General features: G+C 31.9%; 2 protein-coding genes across 5 annotated transcripts in view; one reads left to right on the top strand and one right to left on the bottom strand.

Annotated features, from left to right (window-relative positions):
• Positions 1–24,109, bottom strand: part of LOC146540007 (homeotic protein ultrabithorax) — a 118,556-nt gene that overhangs the window by 46,701 nt on the left and 47,746 nt on the right. The window lies entirely within an intron of this gene.
• LOC146540008 (uncharacterized) overlaps positions 12,796–24,109 on the top strand; it is a 54,150-nt gene continuing 42,836 nt past the window's right edge. For 2 of the 4 annotated variants that reach the window (XR_014879463.1, XR_014879462.1), the window contains exons 1-2: positions 12,796–12,935; positions 14,340–14,518. Coding sequence is in view for 2 of the 4 variants with exons in the window: in XM_085207527.1 (XP_085063653.1) it covers positions 12,913–12,935 (23 nt within the window). In the remaining 2 variants the exon portion in view is untranslated. The remainder of the gene's footprint in view (positions 12,936–14,339; positions 14,519–24,109) is intronic. The other 2 variants (XM_085207527.1, XM_085207526.1) reach the window with 1 other exon arrangement.

Here is a 24,109-nt window from a genome sequence, read left to right as displayed (position 1 = left end):
ACCTACACTAACTTGATACTAATCAATCACTTTGTTTACTCTGTAAATATTTAACTTATCTACCTTAATATCGATACGGTAGTCCAATGAATGGAAGACTTCTCAAATATTTCACATAGAGTTGACAGTAATTGTTGTTCAAAGTTACGGCTGACTCAAAGGGTTACAGTTCGAAGTTCGGATCGAGCATGCATGAAGTAAATATTTTCTATTTTGACGACGAATTGAACTTTTAATGGTAAATATTCTAATTTATAATGCTGAGAGTAATGTCACTTGTCTCGTTAAATCTGATTGAATGAACTGTTTGTCCGTATTTAACACAATACAGTAAAAAATAAAATTTTGTTTGTATGTCATAGCTATTTATAGTAAATATAGTAAATATACAAGACAATGCTTTTATTTCTAAGGTAGTAGGTACCTATATTTATTTTTACATATCTAGAAAATATAGATTGCTAAAATAATTATGATATGCAATATATACTTACATCAATTACATATGTTACTGTTAATTTTGCTATATTATTACTTATTACAGGTTTTGTTAGGGAGACAGCCATTTAACAGCTTATTGCACATCACTTGCAAATGTCGTAAAGACAGAAGCTTATCAGCTATCTCGAATCCCTGCAGCAATTTAACACAACAACGCACTCAAGAGATAATTTTATTAATTGTAAGTTTACAATTTTATATTAATTTACTAAAGAAATGAACATATTTAATATTTTCATTCCCCCGCTCTGGTGTCAAGGCAAAACACGGCGTTAAGTTCCGCCACTCAATACGCAATGCTCCCAGAATTCGGCGGAAAATGGGGAACAGAACTGTCTTAATACTAGGTTCCCAGGTTATAAAAAAAATAGTTAATTATATTTACAATACATAAGTTGCCAACCCTACATTAATTAAAACGTCCCTTGAAGGCAAGTGTCTACAGATATAGAGTACTTCGTTAATCCACGCCAGGCTCGATGTTTTATGGGGCAACCCTATCGATTTCATTGTAAACAGCTGACTTTAATTATATTTTCTATATCTCTGTCACAAGCAATCGGCCGCTACCAGATTTATTTTATCATATTTATCTATCTTTATCTTATGTGATATGCTATGTTTAGTCCAGAACTTCATTAGATAGAAAATTTATAGGTAAATATTCTATATTATGATATTCCTAATATGAATAAAATCTACAGTTACGACGACGAGTTAGTTAAATATATGACCCAAAATGTGGTTTAAATGATTATTTGAATTTATATTTATGAGTTTTTTAAAGCAATGTTACGTTATATATTTCCTACATTTAATTATAGCATGTATATTTTTTATTTATAAAATAGTCTTATTTATAAAAATAGTGCAATAGAAATCTGATATTTATTTTATATCTAGATATTTGCACTAATGAGTGATTAATTAATGCAAATTCCGTACGTTTTAATGAACTTGTTATCAATGATATGCAAATAAACGTAAATAAATTTACTATAAAGTTGTCACGCTAAACAAAATAATTCAAAGATGGATTTTAAAAACATTAAAATTCGAGAGTTGAGAATTAATAAAGAGATAAATAAATTGAAGATCAGCGGGAATGTGGGTCTGCCGATGTCCGTTACGGGTCCGGTTCGCTTTATGTGCATATCGAAGATGGATGGCGGGCGAGGGGCGCGGTGAGGGCGCGAGGGGAGAGGGGGCTGCCGCGAATACCTTACCGCTCCCCACCCCTCCACCGCGCCGCAATGGCCGCGACCACGCAACCCCGTCAGACGACAAAAATGCCATAATGAAGGACCCCGAATAGTTTTTGCTGCACCGCTCCAAATACTCTCTGCCCCCGGTACCGGTACGTGACAGCTCGCCGATCATCTCCCTTTTATTGAGAAATTCGTCAGTTTTATTTCCATTGCGTAAAAAAAGTACACGTCCGAAGGGATGGAATCCGGTTGTGTCATTTCAAACACTTGATAAGTATCGCTCGGAAAGTTTTTCAGTGGAGAAATTCAGTGAAACTGCTTTCGTTTGTATTCAACGAATGCGCGCTTTTTGTCCACCTTCAGGGTAGACGGTCACCTTCAAGATGCTTTAATTATAAACCAATAAGAAATCTACTTCTTCTAGTGACTTTGGTTGGTTTCTTGACAATACCTTATTAGTGGAAATTGGTACACGATCCTTTTAGGAGAAAAACGTAAATTATTGTAAAATATGGCAAAACGAAAGCTTCTAAAAACTGACGCTTTTGAAACTTTTATTTATACATTACGAAGAGCTTAATCAAACAAAGGTTATTGTTTTATTGGATCGACCATAATTTTTTACCTATCTCAGCAATTTTTCTTGAAAACTTGATATTTTATGATGACCATTGAAAATAAATAAACTGAGGTAAAGTTCTTGTAGCTAAAGGAAATCGTTCATCAAGAGCCTGGAGAAACTTTTTATGGGTACGTTGTCTCAATGCAATAAGTAAAAGTTCAGTAGCAAATTAAAGCAATGATTTGCTAATAATTGTGGTGTTATTATCGAAGGCGGTTTATATTAAACGTCAACAAAAATGGACCAATTAAGAGTTTCCCCGAATGTCCGAAGAGAGTAGTTCAGAATGATAGCACTGTCAATTATGGCCGCCTGCCTCGCTCGCTTCCAATTACCGACCAGCCTACCGATTGATAAAAAACAGTTTGAAATATTCGCCAAAACAAATTCAGGTTAGGCATCTTCAGGAGACAACCGTAGGCGCTGTGAGACTTTTTCCCGAAAGGCATATATTAATCAATTCGTTATAAAATTATAACGTTTATTATGAATAATAACAGCCTATTTTATCAATTTTATATAGCAAAATCTTATATACTAAGAAGCAGAAATTGTATCTTTTAAATATATAATTTTAATATGCTATTGCAGAAAAGTTACGGAAAAACTAGTTCGCATTTTATGTATTAACCATGACGCGACCACAAGAACAATCACAGAGAATAATTCATATTCCGAACGCTCTGCAAATATTCAACTCTGATTTATAATCGGGTTTGTTTTGTCCATTTGTTGGAACTTGTTAACGACGAATTTTTCACAAGTAATTGGATTTTTCATTGTTTAGTCCAAAGAAACTTATTTTTATTAAACAGCTTCTTCTTTCATTACTTATAGTTACATAGAAAACAACAAACTAAAAGAAAATGTTTTCTAACAGTTGAATATTTAATGGTACAAGTATTTAAGTTACAAGGCCCCTATTCTATTTGGTTCCCATCGCGGCTTATTGAAGGGGTGCCGAGCTCGACGACACCTGTATGCGTATTGTGTCGCATAAATTCGAGGTCCGCAATTCAGTCCCGCGGCAGACCCTGGTTTATTGAACCCTGTGCCGAGATAAGGAGTATTCTCTAGAATAGCGACGGAATATGCTATACTCTTGCAATTTTTCTCTCCTCGTTTGCATTTCCTGCAGGAGCTCGTGAGTGAACGCTCCGCGGTTCATAATTAATTCAATTCAAATCACATCGCCCACGAGTTCTCCAATTTATCTGTAACTGGTGCAGCGCCTTGTATGGGAACGATTGTGTCTGTGTAGCGCTTTCTCGGATGAAATATAAATGAAACATGAATATTAAAGCATTACTATAGAATTAATTTCATTTTTAAAGATAAATAACTAATTTATTTTTTATATTAGAACTACATCACTATCTATTGTGTAAAAAGATAAATTGGCTCATTAACACACAATAAGATTATTTCATAGTTATCTTGTCTCTCTAAAGACCTAGCAAAGAAAATATCTCTAAAGCTAGAACAAACGGGTGCGCGGACGCATGGCGGTGGTGGGAGGCGCGGTAACGAGCCGCGCCCAGGCGGCTGCCCTTACGAGCAGTTTATGTGCTTAGGTATGAATTTTAATGAATACCTAACTCTATTTCAATTACAATTAAGTAACAATGTAGAAAAATAATTGTATTTAATTTTAATATTTAATTTTTCAATTTAAAATATGATTTTAGAATAGATTTAATAGTTTTTATATAGAGTAGAACAATAAGTTAATATCAAACAGTCAGAAACATGCTAAGTTTAAACATTGTTTTCCACTTGGAGAAAGTGTTATAAAAACACTAAAAGAATTAACTGGAAAAGCATCAAAAATTTTCTTTCTCAAAGGAAAACCAAAGAGGTGCAATAAATATTAGTGAGTGGCTACTTCGTATGAAAGCTACAAACCGTACCAGCACTTGCTTTTAAACGAATTGGTCGGTATAACAATAAAAATGCCTATGGGCCCTTTCACACATTCTAATGTGCTCAATGCTCCTTCATTTGTCGAGGGCTAGTACGCGGAGGAAATATTCCCCAAATCCATACAGCCTTAAGGATCTCATAAAGCAGTCGTTCCCCACGCGAAAGTATGGAAGTAAAATTTATTCGGGCGACTCCGTTTTCGGTCTTGGGGCTTTACTATGATGAATTGGCACTTTTTCAGAGCTACCCACAAATTTCAACTTTGAAAGAACGTACGCGCTCGGAATGTACAATTACTTCGTGTGGTTGAGACTTGCGCCAACGTTATAACTTGGAACTTTTAATGTTTCTAATCAGGCAAGGCATTCATAAATATTTCCGTTTGTAAGATTAAAAGCTCTTTACGGCATTTAGGCAACGCTCTAAGATACACAGCGCCGATTGTTAATTAAGTTTGGATGAATAATCATTCTTATCATCTTCGTCCAGTTTTTTTCAGCTTCACGCTATATCCCGCATGTAACAGGGTAGGTAGAGGGAGTTTGGTGTTAAAATACTCCACTTCCCACTTTCGGCCGAATTAATATAAAGATACCCGCAAAGAAAATATTAATATTTCTCCTCTATATGCCTCTATATAATACCCATATATTTTATACAAAGAATATACTTGATAAAGTATAGAAATGAGTAAATAATATAGGTATTATAAGTTGGAAAAAACAACATTTTCACCCTTCAGTCCTTACCACATATGATTACGTGTTGACCTGCAAAAAATAAGAGCCCATAAAGGAACTCGCAACCGCCACGACCGGTCGTCACGAAATCTGCGCTCACATTCTTGCATATCTAATATAGCTACGATTTGTTATACATTTAAACGAATAAATTTATTTTAAAAACTTTTACGTAATACAGTTATTAGATTACATATTTATAATAACTTTTTTCAATTCGCATATAAGATATCAACTTATTATTATTAGAACGGTTAAGTGCGAGTCGTTTTTTGCTTTAAGGGACCGTACCGTATTTCGTCTTAATTTCAACTTGATACCACACTATCTCGATATAAATGCTCCTAACAGAAGGATAGAGAGACAAAAAACTGATCCTATAAGGGTTCGGTTTTTTCCTTTTGAAGTAACCCCAAAAATGTAAAATTTGTATTACATATCTATATCTCTACGTATGTTGAAGGAAGTAGTATAGGTTCATTTGTTTTTTTACCATACACGCGCTTAAACAGGTTATTCTTAAAAAGATGACTTCATTCCATTAAAGCTTTAGGCAATCGTCTAAATTATAATAATAAGCGGGCGTGAGCTCATCCGATGGCTTGTCTTAATAAAGACATTATAAATATCTTCCATTCGATGTATGGCTGAGTGCCGATGCTAAATATCAAAGAGTTATATATAGGTAGGTATTATATAAATAATTCTTTGTGTAAAACAATTCTGTGTTAGGTTATAACCACTAAAACTTACTACTTTTTAGATATACCTATAGATAATTTTCATATAGAAAGAAATAGTGTTGCTTAGGTACTTTTTTGTTATAAGTTGAATCTGAAAATACGTAGTAAGCGGAATTATAAGAAAACAAAATATTTATGCACGCGAAACAACGAAATAAAATGTAGGGAAGGCCGTAACCGGTGATTTAAATGGCCACCAACCAACAATAGCTGGTTCAACCGTATGAATAAAACGTATACAAATTTAATCAAAGAGAAATCTATTAGTAAAATGAGAAGCACGGAAGGGAATACCTATACATATTCAACGAGGCACTGTATCACGAACGAGCCAATTTATGCGGCAGCTCCTCGGAGTATCGTACTTTTACCGCGGCCATATGTAAAACTGGACTATTTCTTTTGCCGATCAGATTGTCACCTGTAAACTGAGAAATGCTATTTATTCGTTTCCATTTCGCAATTCCGCTACACTGTTTCTTCATACCATACACAGATAGCTAAGTTGTTACAATTGGTAGAATGATATTTATGTAGGTAGTGAGTAAATACTTCTTCTTCTTTCTCCAGGCATTAATCCTTTTGCCAGAATCTACCTCCCTACTCAACCTTCTCCATAAGAAGCAAAAAGATTTTGCTGAAACGTTATATTAATATACATAGGGTATATAGATGCTGTTTGATTTTCACATTAGGTGTTCTAGACCTTTAATTTTCTAATGCCACCAGAAAATCCTAAAAACTAGAAGAACATCTATGTAAGTAAAGAGCTCATCATCACAACTTTTACTAGGGCGTTATGTCAATATCTCTTATAGATTAGGCGGGCTGCAAGTATTTCACATCACCTTTGAAATAAATTTTAGACTTTGTTTTTCCCAGTCCAAGACTAACAAGTAATAATATGACCTATACAATAAACGTTTCACTAAAATCCGTCCAATATTTATTGTGTAACACGCGAACAAAATATAGACAGACAGACAAAAATATAAGTCGATACAAAATTTTATCCTTTTATAGTTTTATTATCTTTATATAGATATCGTAAAAATAAAAGGCATTTGCATGAGAATAAGGTAATGCCGATAAGAATTCAGGCGTCGCGTATTAATCAAGCTATATCAAAATAAATAATTTAAAGATTTCCTTATTTAGTAACAATTCCTACAGCTCGGTGACAAGTTTCCTTAAAAGCTTTCTTGACATGAATTTCCTTTCTTTGTAGTCTAAAATTATTGAACTGTAATTTCTTATTGTTATATTAACGCGGGCTTACATAATATAAAAAAAAGTGATCATAAAAGGTTCCTTTAAGGGTTTTCACATTTCGATGAACAGAACCCTAAAAATATCACTGCAGTACTTCCCAAAGAATCTATATAATATATGAAGATTGCCTTCATAAACATATTTCATATTTAACGAAGTTATTTAATTATTTAACGACATAAATGTGTTAACTAACGTCCGCCAACTAATCACGTTATATCAGTTCAATTTACTTGTCATAACCGCATAACAATTAAACCATCAACGGGACATGTGCTTACGAATATACGAGTATGTAGTTTATATTTGAGTGTATGAAAGGGCGAGTAAAAATAGTCGTACAATTGGAAGAGAGACGCCGAGGCCAACGTCCCACGAATCGAGAAAACCGCTATGAATTTATTCGTCGATTTTGTTATTAACTTTAAATAACTAGAGATATTTATTCATATACGAGTATATATAGAGATTTAGATTAGATGTAAAATATACTTATAATGTTAAATATATAAATCTACATATAAGTATTTTATTTCAGTTTCACGTTCTATCCTGCTACGGTCGGCACTTTTCACGCGTGTTATTTCCTCGAGTGCGAATCGAACCTATAACTGGTCGCGTGCTTGTCACATGCTTGTGGAGCACAAACTCCACTATTAACCGAAGAGTACGTATGTAATATGAACTAAGAATATTATTATTTTTTATACTCATTAGTGCTCCTTTAAAAATTAAATTTAATTTGTCTTGAGTGAATATAACATTCGCATAAAACACGATTAAAATAATTAAATTATTATTATTAATAGGAATAACAACGATTATTAAATTATTATTAATTATGACTATCAATTTACAATTATATGTATTGTATTATTGTAAATAGGTATTTATATAATTATGAATTGTTGTGAACTTATGGTCTGTATAACTTAAAGAATTTAATTTTGATAATGCGAAGCATTTATAACTTATATTCAGCTTCATGCTGTATTCCGTACATAGCAGGGTTGGCACAGGGAACCTGGGAACCTTGTGCTAAGCCACTTCCACTCTAGAGGCCGCCAAATTCTAGGGGCATTGCGTGTCGAGTGGAGGAACTCAACGCCGAGTTTTACCTCGACAACAGAGCGAAGAAATGAAAATATCAAATATTTTATTTCCTCGAGTAGGAATTAAAACCACAACTTCCTCCATATACTAAGAAATACAACTTGACAATAAACAGTCTAAAACCATCAGATCTAATACATTTTCATATATTGTTTTCCAATTAACAGAGTGTAAGGCGTTCAAATTCAATTCAGAAGTCGCCTGGCTATAAACGGCGGCTATATAATAGCGGCCTTAGATTTGAATATCTCCGAGCGCATCGGAGGCTCGCCATTGTTGCCTCCCAGTATGGACTTAATTAAGAAAGGAATAGGTGGGAAGAGCTACAGGCATTCAGGCATGGCCGCGTGAGCCTCTCGAGTGTTCTAGAATTGTACCTCTACCTCTTAAATACTTAACTCCTTTAAGCGATGCCAGTTTTGTTTGTTTTTTCCTATTTATACTTTATATTAAGTAACACCTTTTATACAGAATTGTTAATATGTATCGTTTATAGGTAATTTTTTGTTGTAAAATGTATTAAGATGATTATTTTAATTGGGTATGTGGGCAGGTGGGAAATTTTGATCAGCGATCATTTTATGGTGTTTGTCAATTTTGATGTTTTTATTGTTATTTTTAGCGTATTTTTGCATTAAAAGTATTTATATATCAGGTGCATTACAAGTGACATTTATTATACGAATAACGCGAATAGAAATATATAAAAGTCACTTATCGACATATACTTTACTATATTTTTTTGCTCTACCGATATAGAAATTTTATAAATTCTATATATTAGCGCTCTTATAAATATGTAAATAGATATCTATAGATACAACAAAAAAAAGACTAAAAAAATTATAACCTAAGTCGAAACTATTATGGAAGATTCTAAGCAATTTTAGTACCACGTAACCTCAATCTACTCTACAATAGAGACGGAGTACTATATAAAGGGTAATTTAACTCCGTTAAGATAATATTTGCTCTCAAATTCGGCTGCAGGGAAATCAAGATGTTAAACTTGTATAGGTATACGAGTATATATACCTGCGGTTAATAGTTGCTCCGAAGGGAGATCTAATGTATTCATATTTCGAATCGAAACCACATTTGAAAGATAGCTGAATTTAGTTCTTAATAGCTTTAAGTTACAATAAAATTTAAATTAAATATATAATAAATTTAATTTGCCAATAAGCGTAATTAAAATAGTAATAAAAGAAAATTCTACTTGAACGAAAGTCTGTGAGACTTCTTGAATATATCTTTCTGTAGAGCACTCTAATTCATATTTTCAGCATGTGACAATAATTATTACTCATACAAAAAGAACTACTAGTAGTAAAACTGTAAATGACTGCAGTCTGTACATGGAAGATATGAAAAAGTCTATTATGCTGCAGTAAATCTTAAAAATATTCAAAGAACAAATAATAACTCTACCACTCTATGTTAGAAATATCTTTTGAATTTTAATATTTTTCTTTAAAAATCTACTGAAATTTATTCCTTCATATACGAAAGTATATAAACCTACATACATATATATATATATATATATATATATATATATATATATATATATATATTTAGTGGGATGCTATATTCCGCACATAGCAGTTGATCCCCATTTTCCGCCGAATTCTTGAGGCATTTCGTGTTATACGCACTTTGCCTCGACACCGGAGCGAAGAAATAAAAATATCAAATATTTCATTTCCTCAAGTGGGAATCGAACCCATAACCTATCGTGGTTGCAGTCACAATTGAAACTGACCTCCTATTTGTATATGTATACTGAAATTATAGTACCTAGTAATATTGTATTGGAAAATTATAATAATTTACCATGAACGCTCGTCCTACCATCCCAAGCTAGGAGCTCGCGGAGTTACTGCAGGGGTATAAATTAAATGCTTACGTTTGCCTCGTTCCGCTAGTTTAATTAAGCGTCTCCTTTGTCTGTATGTGCGTAACGTTCATGTTACCTTCTGGTCCGGCGAGAGGATAACTAAGTCTAAATAATCTAGTTGAGCTATGTACGTATATTAATTAATACACTAGCAGGTCAATTGCGGTAGATGGATGTTATAGCAATATTGCATTCATTGGATAAGTATAACAATATATGTGTATTGCTAAATTCAAATTCAAATTCAATATATTCTTTATTCAAATAAACTATTAAAACCACTTTTGAATCGTCGAATGTAGATGTCAACAACAAACTACCACCGGTTCGGAAGACAGTTCTGCTGAGAAGAGCCGGCAAGAAACTCAACAGTTGCTCTTTTCAAAGTCAATGGTATATTTTACTATTACATTAGCTGGCAGCTATCCTGCCTGACATTCAATAGACATTAATTCCATACATGTCCATCCTCCAAATATTCTTGTACAGTGTAATAAGCTTTAATTGTTCGAAATTTTTTTTAAATACTATTATAAAGCTTGATCTAAAACATTATTTTAATTCAATTCGTTTCCTTTATGAAACACGCTCGGAAACCCTCACAAAATCGTGAATTTTTAAGCGGATGAATATTTTTAAGGTGTAGCTTACGAACGTTAATAAAAAATAAAATTACCTGCAGGTAATAAATATTCAGGATTCTTATTTGTTTTGTAATGATAACACTAAACGCACAACTTGATACACTACACATGTGACTCTCTGCTTTGCTATTCGACAACTAAAAAGTATAAAACATCGGATGCTGTTCCGTTCAATACAAAAGCTTTTTAAATAACAATCGCCACTTTCTTTTGCTCCATGACTTAAAAAGTAAGGTCTTTTGTACGTTAAACTTTCTCCGTACACTTGTACAATAAACCAGCACTTTGAGGAGTTTTAGGTGGAATTTTAGGAGCAAGATCGAGCTATCCGATCGGCCGGACAATCGTGATGATACTGAAAAAACGGTATTCTTTTATCCAGAAATCTCTTAACGAGGTTAGTTTAGGCAAAACTTTTGTGATGTTCATCTTTTATGTTTTATTTGGGCCCATATGAGTTCGTATGTTATATTACCCTTTGTTAACCGAGTGTCCCAGCCTGGGGAAGGGTTGTACTGCTCGCACATATGACAGGTGCGCAAGAGTGAGTGTGATGAAACGATTTTGTGTAGACTACGCCGGTTAGAATGGAGAACACGTTTGAAAATAATTTGAATACCGAAATGCAGATGGCTTCTTTTATCTGTAGAGCTTTGGACGAACCGACGAACTACAAGTTAATTAAGGTTTGCCCATCCATTAAATATTGGTTTTCATTGTTTTAATTTTGCCGCCTACTATGTGATTTATATATAATATCTTTTTCTTAATTGAGTTGCGAGGTATATTATGATAAAGTTATTTAAAAATAAAAACTTATTGAAGTTTCCTTATTTGTACGATCATTAAATTTGTACAAATAAAAAAAATCTAATTGTATTTTAAACACAATCCTATACAAAAACATAAGCAAAATTATAAAATAGTGTAACTCGCTGGTAATCTACAGTAGTAAATCAATATAGTCAAATCCCACTCATATCTGGGACGATGCATTCGTTCAGCAATGGATTCACTGAGCGAAACACCAAAATTTATTAGGTTAGTAGTTGCCATAGGTCGATAAAACTGCAAGCGGATGGCAGAATGTCGTAACTCAACACATTCGCGAGAAAAATAAACGACCATCGACTGAAAGAAACAAAGTAAGCTTTCGCACAATACCACTCGAAGGCTGTATGACTGAAAAGAGGAATGCGCAGTGCTATTTTGTGATATCTTTTTCACTCTTTCAATGCCGGAGGCACCAGGCGACATACGGACGTTATAGTGTTGAATTAGCATATTTATTGCTAGTTACACGACAAAATAAATTTATCCTAGCTCACTGAGCCTGAGGCATAGGTATACGCTTTTTTACGCAACATATTCTTCCTTCCGCCTGACGTTTCCTAGTCTAGGCGAGTGAGGCGGAAAAATTGTACAAATTTTGACATTCTATGGTATATCAGATCATTAGATAAATGTTTTATCCTCAAAATATTATTAGATATTAAAATAAATTTATTGAATTAATGATAAACGACATTTGGTTGTTTTTTAATATTTTTTATCTTCGCCTATATTATTAGAATATAATTTGAGAGGTAGAGAAGTATTCTTCTCCCTTTTAAATTGTAAAATGTAAAAAAGAAAGTATAATAAAAAAAAGTCACCTCACTTTGTCTGACCAGACCGTATTAATTTTTTAGCGAGATTCAAACTCACAAACGCCCTACCACGTCAATCAACATTTCTATCAGAAAAAAACAAAATTGTATACTCATCCATTTTCAGCTCACGTTTTCATTCTCGTATATTTACCTGTAAACAGAATAATTGAATTTAAAAATTCAGTTTTTAATACAAACAGAGTCGGACGCTGTAATTCGTCATTATAAATAGGCGACTACCTGCCCTCGACACATAGCCGAGCACATACGCACACTTCGTAAACGCCTCTGACTAAACCGGTTTGGGACGCCGCCGACACGCGAATGTAGTCCCCGATACATACTTCCATCCTTTATTGACATATTAAATTTCAATAAAGCCATCCCACTCACACTTCGTAACTAACTTCACGGTGATTCGTGCGTCAGCCAATAGAATTACGTCTAGCCATCGCCATATTGAATGACGCGCCACTTCGCCACCTATCTGAAGTATGCGAAAGCATCACAGTAGTTTTCGTATTGTTTTTCATAGTTTTTCCTATTTTTTAATAGTTTTAAGTTGATATTTTTATGTGAAATGAGTGTAATTACATGTGTCTAATTTCAAATTACAGGCAAGTATTGTATTTCTTCCTAATTTCTGCGTTTATTTGCGTTTATGTGGATGACGCTTAGTTGGAGTTACTTGGAGCTATGTTCACGCTATGTTTTGTTTATTTTTTGGTATAAATTTAATTAAAATCATAATTTTATAATTACAATAATAACATTTAGTGTTATAAATACTAGATTAAGTATATTTGGTATAGTTGCTTTTAACACTCCTTCCAATTAGATTCCACCAAGTTGCCAAACAAACAACCCGTTGCTAGGTCTTATAACCTACAAAAAATAAACATAAAATCTGTATTGAACCTAAACTGTTGAATTTGTTTTATAATTTATATATAGCAAACAATCGTAAATAACGTTTGGGAAAATCACAAATAACCTAACAAGAAATTAAATTAAATTATTGTGATTGCTTAAACTCTACTTTTATCTATAATGTTAGTAAAATAATTTTGTTAGATTATTATATGTACCATAAATTACAAATATCAATAATGTATACCAATTTACAGTATAAACTTATAAATATAATGAACTCCGACGGATTTATCTTTTGGCTAACGCCGACGGGCTTTGAGCGCATGCGCGTTATAGAAATGTCCAAATGCCAATTTATTATATAATAGCAATAATAATTTAATATTGTACAGGGCAATGTAAGATTAATAATTATTTATAAATGATAAAATATTAATAATAATTATTCTTTAATAGTGGAGGTTAATATTATTTTATATTGAGAAATGGATTATTACGTTAGAATAACTGACATTATTATTTTTTTACTTCGATTTGCATAATGTTATCATTTTTTGTTATATTTAATGTTTTAAACTGCTAAGGTTCCAGAAATGTGCAAAACAATTCTCAGCACATTTAAAGTCATTGAATATTCTTAGCTACTTCTAAAGTTGGATAAAAGTCCGTGCAATTGTGCGATATTGTAAAAGTTAGACGTCGTTTACTATTTCTACGAGTAAATATCTCAGGTAAATAAGATTATATAGGGTGGTCAAAGTTGAATTCAATATTATATTTATTTCGGAGGTCGTTATATTTATCTATTGTAAAATAATTTCTAAAATTTTACTAAATTCATACTAAGCCAAGAAGTAAAGCTCGTCTAGCTCGGCCTTCCCAAGTTCGGTGATGCTTAGAGGTTAGGTACTATGGCCAACATCACACTGTTTAGGAGTCAAAAACATACATTAATATAATAAATTATACTATATTATTTAGATAATTATTATAATTATATACATATTACTACTGATACCTTTATATTTTTAATTTTTTTTAAAGGAATATAAGATTTTACTAACCTACGTACCTTTCTTTACATATACACTATTACATTTACATATGTATACATAAGATAATAATAAATATTTATTTGTTATTTACAGTATAAAACTAACATTAAAGAGATTAAACATGCTGCCAAGTGTTCCTCAGGCAAAAGAAGTGAAACGAGAGCTCGCAACGAGATTTAGTGTGGAAATTTTGGAAGTCAGCCGGGCTGCATTTGTGGCGGTTGCATTAATCACGATAGAAAAATAACCCCCACTTCCGACGGCTTCTTATTGTACGTCATACTTTTAAAAGTTTTTATTAATTCCTCCAGACATTTTATATTTATTAGTAGCCATTATGTATTCTAAAATTTCCTTAGCTATATCTACTTGTATAATTAGAAAATTAGCAAAGAACGAGATTTAAATTTCGCGAATGGGACGGACCTAAGCCTACTTAAACAAATTTACAACGGCCGTTACTCTTGAAGGTGACCCAAATTACCATGAAAAAAGTTTAACAGCCCTTTATTTCAGAACAAACAGAGGCTGTAGGTGGGAATCCCGTGTAATCCCGACCACTTATCACGCGTGCAAAATGCAAATACGGCCCGGGCACCACGCAGAATTAACGTAAACGCAGAACCGGGGCCGGCAACCCGTAGTGCGTCGCGGAAATTGTCAAACTTCGCAAAACATAAAAGGATAAACATAATCTCAATTGCTAGTGCAATTAAAATACACCTATTTGTGTATGTATCGGGCCGGAATGCTGTGTTTAAAAAAAAGTATTATTTTATTTTTAACAAAAAATGTTTAAGTAATTATATACATAAATGGTCTATATTTTTTCGTAAAATTTACATTATTTAGTAGAATAAATATTTAAGTAGAATAAAGAAAACAAAGTAGGGAACGAAAGAGTCTTAATGAGAACGGAATGTTATCACTAGGATTCTAGATTGCATCTGCCCACCCTGCCGTGTGTAAGAAGTTGTAAACAGGTTCTTAATTACATTTTTAAATTTTAAGAATTATATTTTTTACAGGTAAATATTTACATAATTACCTATTGTATTGTTATGTTTTACTTTGCTGAGCATCGAACAAAAGCTACTATAGATACCTACATATGGGTAGTCGCGAGCTTTTCAATACCTCTCCACATTATTGATTAAGTTCTAAGAAAAACTTGGCACGCCTTTACGAGTTCACATGTGAGGCATGTGATGCGTACCTACAGAGGTATTATGTGAATGTCACTTTGCCATATTAATAAGTATTCCGAGATGCAACTTCCAATAATTAAACGACGCTCTTTTACTTTGTAAAAAAAACTTTTACTTTGTAAAAGTATATTCTTGTTTAATTATAGTTCAAGGTTCTATATTTTATATACCAATTTTATTTATTATATGAACTTCACGGTGTATCCTGCGCACAGCAGTTTACGCAAATGGAACCCAGTGTTAAGACACGCCGTTCCCCATTTACCTCCGTGTCGAGAGGCAGAACTCAACGCCGCGCTTTGCCTCAACACCAGCGAAGAAATAAAAATATTGATTTATTTATTATACAGGTACATACTTGCGAGTTTAAATAGTTATAAGCTACTAATAATATTTCGTACAGTATTCTAATATAATGTTCTTTACACCGCCACTATACTTAATTCAGTAAAGTTTGTCAGGCCCTAAGAAGGTCTATTAAAGCATAATTAAGCCGTACGTACCTAAAGTTTGAGATGAAATATGGATATTATAAGTCCGCCAGCTAATCTTCGGCCATTTTACAGAACCATGGTCTGCCGAAGCTCGAGGCTTAGCGCCTGTTTGTTAGCTGTAATACGCTTTTAACACCTGCGTTTCAGTTATATAATGTGTGAATGAGGTAATGTTTTGAATCTGTTACTTATGTGGAAATGGCATAAATGTATGAGGATATGGAACTAGAAACATGTAGGTTTACATGTTTTTTTCAACTTTAATATCAAAAGCTAATTGAAAAATTAATAAGGCATATAAAGACTGCCCAAAAAGATTATTAAAATTTATTGACTATTAAATTTATTCTTTTTAAGTAGTCATCAGTTCACACAACTTAACGCCATTTCTCACATTCTCTATTCTATGGATAATGTAGTTTTTGTATGAAGCGCTGAGTAAAATGTTACGTTCGACTGAGCCAAGAATGAGCGTAATGCGTGGGCACCGCAAATAGATTTAATTGGACGACTGATTGATGATCGCAATTTAGATTCAAAACATTTTTGTTACATATATAGATGGAAAAATAAATCACACAAAATAAATAAGCTTGCGTAATGCTAAGAGGGTGCAAAGTTTGCCAAGTCGATTGCTCTTTGAGATATGTGGTTTCATTAATAACAATTAGATATATTATGTATGATCTTATATTGGCATTTGGTTTGTATATGTATTTGTTATATATTTTTGTTATTATTCACGCACATAGCAGTGTAGGCAGAGGGAACCTGGGAACCTAGTGTTAAGAGACCTTGCTGCCCATGAAAATATTAAGTGATATTCATACATTTTTTCCATTTCAATGCTTGGTGGTAAATGTAGAAGTGATTTAACACTAGCTTCTAGGTTTACCTTAGCAATAAAATAAAACAGTAAATACTAAGTAAATACCTATATTAAAATAATTATGTTTTAATATTTTGCAGTCAATAAAATACAATAATAGTAGGTACCATATTACAATATTTCACGATAAAGATGACAAGTGTTGTTAGACATTTATTATCTTGAATGTTTATTTGAGTAATTAATGAGTAATGAGATAATTGCCTTATCTATTTTGCTTTGCGTTAGATCGCTTTAGCTTGTAATGTATATGCTGTTGTAAAGTAATGCCACTTGATAATTTGCATAGCGACACTGATATAAAACGTTTAATTTTACATTATAATAAATTTTAAAATAAATTGAGGATTTTGTAACCCGGTGGCAATGACTCCAGATCATGGCGGAAAGCTAGAAAAAGAACTATTATAGCACTAGGTTCCAAACATGTTCCTTCTACCTACCCTGCCCGTGACATTTTAAATAAGCATTTTTAAATTTATGTGTTTCTTAATCATAAATATTAGCTTTTAATATGATTTAAAATTATTCAAATAGATAAAACTCATTATAAAATAATAAATATGGCGTAAAAGCCCCTATATACACAATACGGGGGTGCTGTTTATGCAAAAGCACGACTATATACAAATCTTTCTAGACCCGCGAAGTATGCGTAAACGGAGATAAATTCGTATATTAATTTTGGCCGTAGCTCCTGTAGTCCACGTGAAGGAATCTACATATTTATGAAAGAAATAAGTCGTTTCACGGGGGTGCGGCCTAGTTTAAAAATACTATTATATGTACGGTTTTTTACTACGGCTTTTAACGAGATCCACTTTATTTATGTTTAAAGAGGGTAGTTCGATTTATTAGGTGGAAGTGTGACCAATATGGAATTTAAGTAGTTTTTTAAGGTACTGTTTAATGGGCATGATCATTTATGTCCTCATTTATCTTTATATCACTATTACTAGCTTCTTTATGAAAGCATTTTTTGTTTTTATACTGTACATTTTAGTGTTTTTACCTACTACATATATATATATACATTTTTGATCAGGCAAAACATTCTCTAAAATAGTTTCAATATCAATATTTGTATGCTTTAATAGATTTTTATTTTCCACTTGAAAATCCAAACATACATCAATACTTATAATAATTTTCTGTAATAAAGAATAAAAATACATTTCTAAGAGATCCTAATAAAATAAGACTTTATCAGTCAAAGGTGATGTGAGTTCAAACGTATGGCGATAAGCGACCACGTTGACTAGATTTTGCATTTGTGCATCTGTTTGTTATCTTTGTATCCGAAAGGATAGTATTTTGTCATATATTCCTATATATTAAAAAATATAAATTAAAAAATAGACATAATTATTAAATTAACAAATTAATATGAGGATACTCATAAAGTATTATTTCTTATATATTGTGTTAAAGTGTGTTAAAGATTGATTTGTTATATACGAAAAGCAAAAAAAAAATACATAATGTTTATTTTTCAACAATACATACAAAAATTGGTTATTATTAAATGTAATACAAAAACAAACAATAGTAGTTAACAATTAGTTGGACAAAGAAAATAACATTAAAACTACCGCAGCGTCTAACTAATTACGCACAGTAACTAACTGAAAAGCAAACTTTACACCTTCATAAACTTTATAACGTTGAATTGTGCATGAAATTTTAAAGAAAAAGAACTGAAATGAAATTGTCTGAGTTTTAAAATCGTTAAGTTCCTACGAGTGGTTTATGAGTTCTATTAACTTTGAGGCAACGACTAGTAGGTATTTTAATAGTTTGATTTAAATATATTATATAAATTATTGTAAATATTTTTTTGTTATAAAATGTTGTCCTAATCCTATGGTTGTATAAAGGAATAGTACCTACATACGTCTATATTTATCTTTGTCTTGAAATAGTTAAAGAAATATAAAATTAAAAAATAAAACCGCCAGAAGTTAATGAGCTTTCCCATAAATAAATTCGCGTATTTAAAATTATTATAAGCCAGTTGCAGTTTTTTGGCTTAGCCGCGAAGAACGGCACTATTTACTGTGGCTTAAGTTAAGCTGGTGCACTTTTATTAAATTAATACTGCCTGCGTGAAAATAAACGTTTCTATATGTATTTTTTGATTGAAATTATTTTTGGATATTAAATTTATATTAGTTAAGTTAAATTATTTATTTTAGTTAAAATTCACTAACAATTAATCTTATTTAAGTCAAATAAATTACCTACTGAGGCTATTCGAAGAAAAAGTATATAGCAAAGATATAAATTCAAAGTCAATTGAGCACAATTCTAAAATACGTCCCGTATAAAGAGCAGACACGCACAACTATAAATCTTTACAAAATAAAACAAGCGAAACAAGTGTTACACGTGTCAATTGCGCCGATATGCATAAACGGTTATGAATTATGTAAAGATTCGCACTAACAGCGGACGGGTCTCGCCGGGCCCGCGCTGCGCTGGACAGTCTGTAGTGTAGGTACTCGTATGTACGGTAGACGCGACAGGTTATGGATTCGATTTCCATTTGAGGAAATTAAATATTGTTGTTTAATATTTACTATTTTTGGAGGCAAAAGTGCGAAGATTGAAGAGTGTCATAACACTAGGTTTCCAGGTTCCCTCTGCTTACCCTATTATGTGCAGCGTAAAGCTAAAGAAAAAAGTAAAATACATCTAAATTTTTAAGTACTTATATACTGAAGTATTAACTTCATTATAATTTAAATTAAGTCTTAAATACAATTCAAAAAATACACACAAAACAATTGTGAAAGCGAATGTAATTAAAACGACCCGATGCTGTTAGGAAATTCCATTTTAAATTTGAATTTTAATAAAACATAACATGTTCCCGTATTCATACGTCACATCAATGCCCGTATCCAGAGCCTCCATGTCCTCAATTTACGTCCCTCACGGGAGACGAAGAGTAATGTCGGTGGAGGGCGGAGTGAAAAAAAAATCGCAACGACCCAGCCAACAAGTTCAGCCAATTATAACTGACAAGCAGGCTGCCACAGTCGCAATTTCAAACTCGCGTATTTTGCCAGAGTACACTTTTTACTCTCGATACACTTCTTTAAACTTTTGTTATTTTTAATTAGTCCTTTAGTGGTTCGCATTAATTAAATACACTGTCGTACGTCAAAATAGTAAGTAGTGAGGTGCTTCGTATAAGAAAACATTAGTGAGGTCAATTACATCGAAATAAACTGTCGGATATACGTTTTAAATACTATTATCTGTATTCCACCTTCATTAAAGGCATATTCGAGAATTAAAAAAGTGAAGTGGAATGAATCATGGCGTGCGATCCTCATGAAATATTACACCCGAGCTGGCACCATAAAGCAAACGGCGTGACATGGCGATACAACGATAGCGACACAGACCCAACTGACACCAGGACGCGTCTGCTTTCCAAATGATGTATACAGGCTGTTCTCGGTTCGATTATAATTATATTTTATTTTTTTATGTTTAATTTTATTATAAAGAACAACAAACAACAAATAGAAGTATTGTCGTATAGTTTTTGGTATTGACGTATAGTTTTTGGATTTAATACTCGTACATAAGCTTGAGATGTTATTCTCATAAATACTATATTAAAATTTTTATAACATACCTACTATATTTATTTTTGAGTACTTTTTTGTATAATTAAATCGATATTTAAATAATATAATGCCACCGAAACTGCCTGTGAACGACTCCCACATATTTTATTCACGAACACAGGGACGTAATGAAGCAATTATATATCGATATTTTTGTGCATAAAATATTTAGCTTACACATATCTGGTCGGATCTCAGGAACGTTCCGAAATAAAACAAAGCACTGCTTATTGTTGAGTCGGGTAGGTGTGTGAGTCTCGGTTATCGAGCTTTTAACCCGACGCGCGACATGCCAAGACATCGACAAGATTTATCACCTCACTAGACCACCACTCATTTGTATTTTCCCGACGAAATAAATCTATTCGTATATTATGTTAATACAGTCGATCGCTCACGTTTTCACTTTATTAAGTTCGTACTCGTATATGGGGATATATTTGTGGAGGAAGTCAACGGTTTTGACTTTCTAATGTTTTTTTAGATATTAAAATTGTAAAAAATGAAAAATGTAAAATAATTATGACAAATCTAATAACAATAAAATTAAATTATGTATTTTCATATTTTTTTAACGAAAAATGTTCTTTTGTAGCTGTTTTTGAAGAAGCGAAGAGTACCTACCTATATATTTTAACTTTCATGGAATTTTAATATATTTGAACTGATTATGTCGATATAAATGAGTCTAAGGAATTTATAATTATTTAAAGATGTACATAAATCCTAGTAGATATAGAATATAGATGGCTATCGGACTATCTACGTCCGGAACCAGTAATTAAATACAGTGATCTAACCACTCGTTATAGGTTCAGGTGTGATTTTATTTGTCACTTGCATTTTTCTCGCCTGAGGTACGCGGATGTCGAGATTTATGTTCAGACGTTTGTCCGCATTTTTCTTTGGTTACTAGGCTTAGAGTCGATTTTTATCAATAATATTGAGGTAATAAATAATATATTTTTTTTTACTTTCTGATTCACTTTAAGATTATATTTTATTCTTTGTTCTATATAACCGAAAGGTAGTTGTTTTATTTTTCACAAATTCATTTAGGTTGCACGATAAATAACTTTGGATTGGTTGTACCAGCTGGACATTATCGGTGCCCTCACATATTTTAATGTCATTCTAAAGAAAATATTTGCATTTAAACATAATCCCTAAAAATATTATTTATTTCGTGCCACTGTGAAGTTGTGAATTTATAGTGTGTTGTTTTGAAAAAAAATATTAAAATCCAACATTAAGATTTAAAACTCGATGTACATATAAATCCATAAAATGTCATAAACTCTACATTGCAAACGAGTATTAGTATTCATAGTTTAATGTTTAAATCATTAATATAATAAGTCTTCCTATGTACGATATATTGCGTCTCTAACAGTCTATAAACAACAATTACAAAGTACTTTTTAAATATGTATCTAAACGTTCATACATATTTCATATAATGTTGATAAAAAATATAAGCTATTTATCACTGAGAATTGCATCCTTATTCAATTGATATAAATCATATTGTAACAGCTGGTGATTTGATATTAAAGCAGTAAATATAAGGTTAAGAAAGATAATGTAGATTCTTTATATATGTATCTACTTAGTTTATATATACAAAAACGAGTGTGCTGTGTTATATGAAATTAATTTATGTTTTACTTTTATAGGGAACTAGTGGTCCCGAACGCGGCTACGCCCGCTTGAACTATACGAATATTTATTAAATATATTTATGAAATTATTTTTGAGATTTCAATAGAGAGATGCGTTAAGTAAGCTCATTTTGGGTGACGTTTACTAACAACAAACTTTGCTATTCGTTGCTTAGTCGCATAGCGACGGATGTTATTAACATGACAGAATAAATTGCAAGTCAAATGAATAAGCCATTATAAGCCAATATATTAGTGTATATCGAAAATATTACAAATATGAAAAAAAAGTATCCTATGTTCATCCCGAGACCCTCGAGTATCTCTATATGAGTATTTTATTACAATTAAATCAGCGGTTTGGTCCTGATTGCGTAATAGGCAGACAGACAGACAGACAAACAGACAGACAGACAGACAAACAGACACACAGACAAACAGATAGAGTTACTTTCGAATTTATAATATAGGTCTTTCGAATTAATAATTTATTTTTTGGTGGGTACTTATAACTTTTGTCAAATGTCGAAAATAAAATATCTAGTTACGATTCCTCAATATATGTCGAAGTTGGTGATAAAGGGGTAGGAATCCACACCACCATTCGTTCCTTGCTGATAACGCGGACCTAATACGCCCTGAACATTTATCTTAAAGATTAATGAGCCAATTTTCTTAGTTGGCTATAAAAAGAATCGCCATGGTGACCTCGGTGATGGCGGCACGACTTTACACTTTGAGGTTGTTTGACGTTTGGTAAATAGATACGAAATAGAAATACTGGTTAAATTATTTTATTTAAATTAATTTAGTGATATGGTAAAAAATATTTATCTTTTCAAACAATCTATAGCCTAAATCTAAACTGAAACAAAAATATTTCCTTGGTTAACTGCAATGGATGCATTAACGTAAAGAATTAAAAGTAAATAATTTATTTTTCTTAAATATAAATAAAGTCAAGCAGAAGCCAAAAAGTCTTTGGTACTGCTTAAATTTAATGAAGCAATTTATAAAACTGGATTATTAAAAAAGCTTATCAGACACTCTTTTGGGACAGACACGAATATTTATTTTATAGGGAGATATATAGTCAAAAAAGCAATTATAAAGACAAATTTTTTCCTCATCCCCAAGGCAGGATATAAGGAAACAAATTGGATTAATAAAGTGTCAAAGGTGAAATAAAAAACGCGCATATTATTTATCTACCCCCAAAAGTCTGGAGAGGATCAAGTGGGTAGAACAACTGCAAAACAGTACCTACCGATTTTTTATTTTTCTCCTAAAAGATTAGAGTTTAAAATGCAACAAGAACTTTTTAAAATTTTATTTGAGTAATCGTCATATAAATGGTTGCCGTAATCGTATTTACATTTAAAACGGTAAGCAAACATAGAGTGAATGGATGAACGTGTTTATGGCTCGTTTTATGACCTTGTAAACGTAAGGACTGCTCGTAAAATTAATTGTGGCCCACCTTTTAAATATATTTTACGTTTATATTGTTTGTTTTGTTTTATTATACAATTTATTAGTATAATATATCTTAAAAAATATTTATAATTATAATTTATCATTAAAATGACACGTAATTTAATTATTAAATTATGTTTTTAATTAAAATAAAAACAAATAAAAGTAGAATAATTAATTGATTGTAATAACCTCCTTAGTTTTTATAGTCATTTAAATGTTTTTGAGTTAAATGTTTTATGTTATTACAGATAAGATAAATAAGTTTAATGAAATTAATGTAATAAAATAAAACTGTATACATAAAAATAATTATATATTATATTATTGCTTTATATAAAAAAAAACTAGTTATATATCCTGAATTAATTCGTTATTTATTTGAACTTATGATAAACTAAAATAAGAATTTTCAATATAATTTCGCGTACATAAATCGTTACTAGATACCACGCTTAAGTTATTTTTGTTTGGAGCCAGGCAGATAGATGATC

Source organism: Heliconius melpomene, chromosome 3, assembly GCF_056956725.1.
Source record: "Heliconius melpomene rosina isolate 202511_hmr_F chromosome 3, ASM5695672v1, whole genome shotgun sequence".
NCBI classification, from domain to species: Eukaryota; Metazoa; Arthropoda; class Insecta; order Lepidoptera; family Nymphalidae; genus Heliconius; species Heliconius melpomene.
The sequence above is the reverse complement of the archived record's forward strand: the minus strand, read 5'-3'. Positions and strand labels throughout refer to the sequence as shown.